At 34.1% G+C, this 7,977-nt stretch overlaps 1 protein-coding gene across 1 annotated transcript; it reads left to right on the plus strand.

The window, feature by feature from the left end:
* The first annotated feature begins 3,027 nt into the window (after positions 1-3,027).
* On the plus strand, positions 3,028-4,834 carry LOC134257770 (beta,beta-carotene 15,15'-dioxygenase-like). Its single transcript, XM_062740364.1, has 2 exons — positions 3,028-3,186; positions 3,366-4,834. The coding sequence occupies exons 1-2, from the start codon at positions 3,031-3,033 to the stop codon at positions 4,737-4,739; spliced, it is 1,530 nt and encodes a 509-aa protein (XP_062596348.1). The 5' UTR covers positions 3,028-3,030; the 3' UTR covers positions 4,740-4,834.
* The last annotated feature ends 3,143 nt before the right edge of the window (positions 4,835-7,977 follow it).

Here is a 7,977-nt window from a genome sequence, read left to right on the forward strand (position 1 = left end):
GGGATATTAAATCGTTATTATTGGAAACGTGTACTTGTAAAAGCTTTATGCGTTTATTTAATACTTAATCATTTCTTAAAAATTAAGATATTTAATATATATTATTGAAATTCATATGATGAATCAAAGAATTTAATTCTGGTAATTATAGGGCATTTCCCACAGACACTTGTTTCGTATATAGAGCATCCCCTCCTTCCTCTTTTCACGAGTTACCTAGATCAGTTTCAGGCACCCTCCGCTTCAAATAAACTCGGATTTTTATCAATCATTGTTCTTCCTTAAATAGTTCGCATTGACATTTTTTTTCTTTTCAAATAAATCGTTTCAGACGTCCGTTGTCGAGTCTCTTTCTTGTAAACTATCCATGTATTCCTTAAATATTACCTCAAGACATAGGGGAAATCTTATTTTGTGGGAGGGGGTGGTTTTGACAAGGGAATTTCCTTATTCAATTTTCTTCAGATTCATGACTTTTTTACCTTGTTACAAGGAATCCGTGTTTCACAAGGGTAGGGGGTGTTTTCCAAGGTGAATTTTTTGTTGTTGTTATTTTGGAAAGATACTTTATAATGCTGAAAATGCAACCGGGGGGGGGGGGGGGGGACTCCGAGCCCCCTCAAGATTCAAGCATTGTGATAAGGCGGATCTGGGGTAAACGTATAATTATAAAGTTGATCGCTGGTGTATTTTACACTCCAGGCATATGAACAAAACCAATATTACAGAATATCTGACATAAATTAAAATAAGCTTGTGTGCAAGTGCTCATATTGTCAACAAAACTACAGCTACATTGCGAAAATTTTCAACTTTCCGCTACGTTTTTTTTTCAATAAGATTATTGCCGACTACAAATCATCACCGCTACATATGGAATCAGCCAACAATGCCACTGTAAAAAAGTTTTATTCATAATGTTTCGTTATTATGATAATAATTTTTTGAAGCTTATAAAATTGCCGTTCTATATATGTGTATGTCTTGTTTTGTACATCAAACAAACCTTCGACATTGAAAAAAAAATATAAACTTCTTAAAGGAGACAATTCTTCGGTTAGGATAGCAAGTTCATGGATAATATCGTGAATTTATTGATTAAGTAGGCAAAAGATTATTTATCTTTTTTATGCGCCTGGATCGATAGATCCGTGGCGTATATTGTTTTTGTCCTGTCTGTTTGTCTATCTGTCTGTTTGTCTGCTTGTCTGTCTGTCTGCTGTCAACTTTAACCTTCGCCATAACTTTTGAATCATGAAAGTATTTGGTATACATACTCCACCAATGAAGCTCTTGCAAATAACACCAAGGTCAATAACCTTGTGACCTTGACTGTGACCATATGCTAAAAATAGCTTTTTCGAACTTTCGCCATAACTTTTGAACCATGAGAGATAGAGACTTCATATTTGGTATGCATACTCCACTACTGTACTACTGAAGTTCTTTTAAATGACACCAAGGTCAATGACCTTGTGACCTTGACTTTGAATTATCTGTTAAAAATATTTTATTGAACTTTGTTGCCGCCGGGCGCATAGGATTCACAAACATATCTTGGTTTATTTTTTGTTTGTTTTAGTTGTTAATGACTGTTGGGTATTCTCAAGTATGAATTGTGCAAAGTACGGTGGTAAATAAGGTTTACAAATTCGAAAACGCGGAATGATTCAAGACACAATCATTACGGTATGACCCCCCTCCCAAAAAAACCATCAGGACTACCATCACATACTAGTACATGTAGCTGGTGATAGTTACATACTTGTAAAGTCTTACTACTTTTGAATAAAAGCATAACATGAAAGATTATTTAAAATACATGTATGTATTTATTTTTGATCAGGTCACCATCAAATGCACATATATTGAGGAAGGATTATAACGCTATATACGTACATGTAACGCATTCTGAACCATGTAATCAATGAAATTCCCGACACTAGAATGGTTCATTCTTAATTTTAATGGATTTTATAAACTTGAAAAATAATTTCCAAATATGATAACTATTATCATTTTCAAAAGTTTGAATTCGTAAAGAGGTGTGGATTTAATCTTGTGTGATTTTGTTTGTGTTAACATGTTAAAACAGCTGTTTATATTATTCGTTTCCTATGTAAATACTGTGTAAAATCATAGCGTAAAATAATGAATGCTAATGTTGCATAATTTTCATTTCCGGGCTTACTTTTTATAAAAAATGAATACTGTTCACACTCATTAACCGACACGAATTTAATACTGGACGGAGATTTTTAGCCAGTAATAATTTAGATACAAAAAATAAAAATGGTTAATGCATGGGAACATATTCAATGTTCATATTCATATTCATATTCAATTTCATCAACGTTTATTGATTTTTCATGAAAAATGAACGGATTTCGATGAGCAACTGCTGTTTGCTGTGGTATTATGACGTCACTGTAACATATTACGTATATATATATATATATATATATATATATATATATATATATATATATATATATATATATATATATATATATATATATATATATATATATACATGTATATGTGTGTTTATTCACCAATCAAGGGCCCTCGGGGGGCATGAACAAATTATTACAATATGATTACACATATTACAATTCTATATTATATGTGTATAATGTAATATGACTAGTGATTAAGTTTGACATTGAGAAGTGCATCATCACAAGATGTATCATCATGAAAATGTAGGATTTACTGGATCAAAAGTATAGAAAAACCATAGGATGATAAAAAAAAAAAACAACAACAACAAAAAAAAAAAAAAAAAACAATTAAGTTGACTTTAGCTTTGATCTTATTGTAAACGAAACATAAGAGACTTGCATAAAAAATCGTAGTTTAAAAATAGTAAAATTTCTCGGCCGTATATAGCCAATAACGTACTTTGCTCTTTATATGAAATGTGTCACTCAGAATGATAGCGTGCGATAAATCAGCCAGTCAGCTCATTTGATTCTTCAGATTTTGTTTGATCCAGAATCGCACAAGTCCTTACTTTAGAGCCTCGTTATGATTCGTCACATCTTACTCACGATGTGTTTCGTTGGAATTCTTGCAGATCAACCCGGATGGAATTTGATGTTTGGAACCGACGTTTTAAATGAAACTCACAAAGAACCATTAACATTCGATAACCCTGTTCCCAAATGGATCAAAGGGTCTTTGGTAAGTAAAATGTACTCAATACCCTAAATGATTGATTGTATATTGTTTAACGTCCCTCTCCAGAATTTTTCTCTCATATGGAGACGCCAATACCCTAAATGAAAAGAATACTCTAAATGAAAAGAAATAGATATTACTTGGGTTTTTTTAATAATATTTAAGGTTTCTTGTTTTCTTAGGTAAGAAATGGGCCTGCGCGATATGGAATGGGAAAACACTCATTTCTTAACGCATTTGATGGGTATGCAAAATTATATTCATGGCAATTCCCAGGAAATGGATCCGCTTTCTTCTCTGCTAAGTTTGTCCAAAGCAAGTCTTATAAAGAATCACTTAGCATAAATGACGTCGCCAATTACCAGACGTTCGATAACCTTGTCCCACCCCGTACCTTTATGGAACAGGAAATGTCGGTGGCTAATGGTATAGACAATATGAACGTCAACATATACAACTATTCAGGAGACTGTGTTATTTTAACGGATGCGTGGAAATTGTATGTAGTCAACTGCTATACACTAGAAACAATACGAGAATGCAATCCAACGATACCAAATGCAAACACTGGTTTCCCTTACGTTAGTATGTTGTCTGTGGCACATCCGGTGAAAGAATTTGGCACAAACCACCACCTAACCTTTCTCCAAAGTAAAAGCATTGTACCCACAGTTCCCAGTAAATTTACCCTTGTCCGAACAAAGTCTGCAGATATCCGCGAAAAGATTGCAGAATGGGAAGTGAAGAAAATGCCATATTTACACTCTTTTTCAGTCACCGAAAGATACGCTATCATCTTAGCCTGTCCTTTTTACGTAGACATTGAGAAAATACTAACAGGTCATTTCCCAGTAAATAGTATGTTTTTCCACAAAGACGAGCCTACACTTACATATATAGTCAACATCAAAACAGGAAAGGTGACGACAATACAAACAGAAAGTGTCTTTACGTTTCATCATATAAATGCTTATGAAATGGACGAAGACACCATTTTGATGGATGTTGCATCCTATCCAGATGCTTCAGTTGTGTCAATCTTTGAAAATAATATAGTTATGAACTCGACTCGACTCAATGCCTATCCATACAAACCCTCTTTGAAAAGATTCAAAATAGACTTGAAAGCAGAAAAAATAACTCCACGTTCTTTTGATGTTAACCCTAAAGTTCCCCACGTTAACAATCTGGATACGCCAACCATTAACGAACTTTATAGATCAAAACACTACTGCTATATCTACGGTACTGTTCCTAAAAGCGACTTTAAGACCTGGAGTAATATTTCTTTTGTCAAAAAGGATCTTTGCAACACTACTGGTGACCTGTCCTGGTCTCTTCCGGGCCATTATCCAATGGAAGGCTGGTTCGTTCCGGATCCAAACGGATCAGCAGAGGATGATGGGGTCCTCATGCTTCCGGTTCTGGACGGAAATCAAGGCAAAAGTTATCTTTTGATTCTTGATCCAAAAACGCTGAAACCCATCGCTAAATCCTACACGCCTTTTATTACCCCTTTCCACTTCCATGGACGATTTATCGAGAATTTATTTTAGGATAGTTCTAGTTTTTGTTTTGCAACTTTCTTTGATCGATGTCTTTCATTTTGAATGATTTTGAAGAAATGGAAATGTATTGTCTTCGACTGGAATACCCAATATGTATTTATGGCCATGGCTATGCTAAACACTGCACAGATGTACTCCATTGTGAACTTAACTGAAAGTAGTATTCAAGAATTATTAATGTCATATTCAAATACTTCTTTTATATATTTAATATGTCACAGTTCCTTAAATTTGCACTACACTGTGCACCTAATTTGAATGAAATTTAAAAACAATTCTGTGAATTGTGAATTTTGAAATTCCTTATTATGTTAACCAATGTGTTCAGTATTTGTAAATTTCAGTTTCACATAATTAAGTAAAATTTCATGGTAAAGTTGTTTGTTTCTTTCTTTTTTTAATTCCAGAAGTCTTCCGTCTTTTCTTTATATTTATATATATTTTGTTTTCAACAAATATTCCAAATAATACATAAAGATCGTCTGATCCGCAGGTCCTGAAATCTTCAGTTTGGGAATTTTACCCTTGAAGCCCCGAGGAAACCACACTGACTTGTGAATATCTATACGTATACCGATAATTATATAAATACAGGATTTTGCCTGTATTATACTTTTATATAGTTATACCCCCGCTTGAAAATGTCCGTCTGTACGCACGACCATCTGTGAAGGTTAAGGGTACCCATCTCTTATCTACAACTCCTCTGATACCACTGTATGATATTTGATGAGACTTTCATAGAATCTTTATTACATATTGCCATTATGAACCTCCTATCTTACTTTTTGATCCGACACATATTTTGGGTTTCCCATAGCAAAAGAGGGACACTGCCATTATATTAATGTGGGAGGCTGAGGTATCATTTAGTGATCTCATGGCTCACAGTACCTCTGGTTCAATTTCTATTTGTTTTCTCTATCATAAATCTTTGAAACACAGTTTAAACTGTGTACATGTGTAAATAACAATTATAGAGTCGGACATTTCCTTTTTTCATCTGTCCATCCCAATACTTGCTGTCTCGACCAAAATGATCCCCATAGTAGGACGGCGGGAAAAAAATCTTTGTAATATTTTTTCAATTCCAATACTTGGGTTCATAATTTTAAAAATATATATTTCAAACCGTTCAATTTTCATTTACCATGACGTAAATTGTCCCATTTGGTACTAATGGCAATTCATCGGAAATTTTTAAAGAAAAGTAACAAAAATGGGTTTTTAGATATTTAATTTGGTAATCCTGAAAACCACCATTAGGACTTTTAGTAAAAGTGGGAATATTATAAGTATATGGTGGCATATTTCTGCCCCTACATGCAAGATAAATTATGTTAACATACAAGCGAAATATGTCAACGTGCAAGATAATTATGTCTACATGCAAGATAATTATGTTGACATGCATGTTAAAAATTTTGTATAAGAATCTGATTTTAATATGGTTAAAAACACGTACGTAAGACCGTATCTGACATTGTAGATGCAAGATGCAACATGATTATGTTAACACGCAAGATAATTATGTTAAAATGCGAGATAATTATGTAGACATGCAAGTTATCTATGTCACCGTGCAAGTAAAATCAAATTTCATTCTGATCTGAATTGTGGTTTGGTAAATATATAGTTCGCGAACCTTTTGATCACTCCTCGTATATAATTTATTTCTACAATAATTTTGATCTGCAGATTTTATAATCATCAACAGTAGAGAGTGCTTGATTCGATACTAACTGGAAATTGATTCGAAACCAGGAAAACTGAGGCGATGTTTTCGTAATTGGCATCTCTGGGCCGTTTGTGGACAGGACCCTCCTTTTACGATGCATCCCACTTCTGTAATTTTTAAGGTCTTACGTTTCCAACGGAAAACCTTCTACTGATTCTGATGATTGAGATTATTATGTCGCCCCGAACGAAGTCGGGGACGACATATTGCGATTGTACCCATGTTTTTTGTCCAGGCGTTTTCTCGGAGATGGCTGGGACAGTCTTCCTGAAACTTTCCTCAAAGGACGATCACTGGTTGTAGTTGTGCCATGTGATCATTCAGTATCAAAATGGCTACCGTTGCCATGGAAACCTGCAAAAAGCGACGAATTTTGACCGCGAGTGTTCTCTCTGGTCCCTTGAACATTCTTTATGAAATTTTATTGACATAGTGATTAGTATCTGTAATTGTGCGTGTTGCATTTAAAAATTGCAAATTGTCAATAGTTTCCATGGAAACAGGAGAAAAGTGAAAAAAAATTTCTTCGAATTTTCAAATCAAAGTACCAAAAGTACTGATACGAGTAGATATTTGTCCAAGCTTAGCTTATGGGCCTTGTTTTAGTGATGAAAAAAATGAAAGTCTTGTCCAGTTCGGGGCGACATACGCTATTACTTGCAATAGCAGACTTTCTAGTTCTTATTATTAAGGTCTTCCGACTTCCTTCGGAAGACCTTACTGTTTTTCTTATGTTTCCTATTATCATTTAGGTCTTCCGACTTCCTTCGGAATGCCTTACTGTTTTTCTTATGTTTCCTATTATTATTATTACTGTATACAGGGTTATTTTCGCCCCGTTTAATTTTCGCCCTTTCACACTTGCAAACAATTTTGCCCCCTTTTAAATTCGCCCAATCAGGGTTTTATTAAAGATATTGTACCATATTATTTCATTTCGCCCCGTTTTAAATTCGCCCAAATGAGGGTAGGGCGAAAGGGGCGAAAATAAAACGGGGGCGAAAATTTCCCTGTATACAGTATTCCCTTTTCATAGTACATGTGATTTCTCGGAAACTACTGAACCGATTTCAAAGATTTTTACAGGAATGATGCATTTTTGTAATATCTCCAGATCATATCTTTATTTTTTGAAAAATCACTTCCGGTCACATTTTTTGTTCGGTTTTCTTTTTTTAAATTGCCATTTTGTCCAAGCATCTTCTTGTTAACCACTCAAGATTGAATCACGTTTAAAACACTTATTTTTCAAAATATAAATCAAATGTTTATATTCTCAGGAATGATAAAATATCTCTTTGAGTTATGCATGGTGTCTTTAGATTTTGCATCTGTCTCTTCCGGTCGACACAAGAAGTGACATTCAATTTCAATTTTTTTTAAAAAATTCAACTGTTTTGAATGAAGGCAAATAGAACTTATTTTCACATTAAGATTTGTTAACAAAACGCATCCATGAGAGTTACTCCGGTGTAAACCGGAAGTAGT

Source organism: Saccostrea cucullata, unplaced genomic scaffold, assembly GCF_032062105.1.
Source record: "Saccostrea cucullata isolate Sc308-1 unplaced genomic scaffold, CSIRO_AGI_Scuc_v1 ctg1797, whole genome shotgun sequence".
Taxonomy (NCBI): domain Eukaryota; kingdom Metazoa; phylum Mollusca; class Bivalvia; order Ostreida; family Ostreidae; genus Saccostrea; species Saccostrea cuccullata.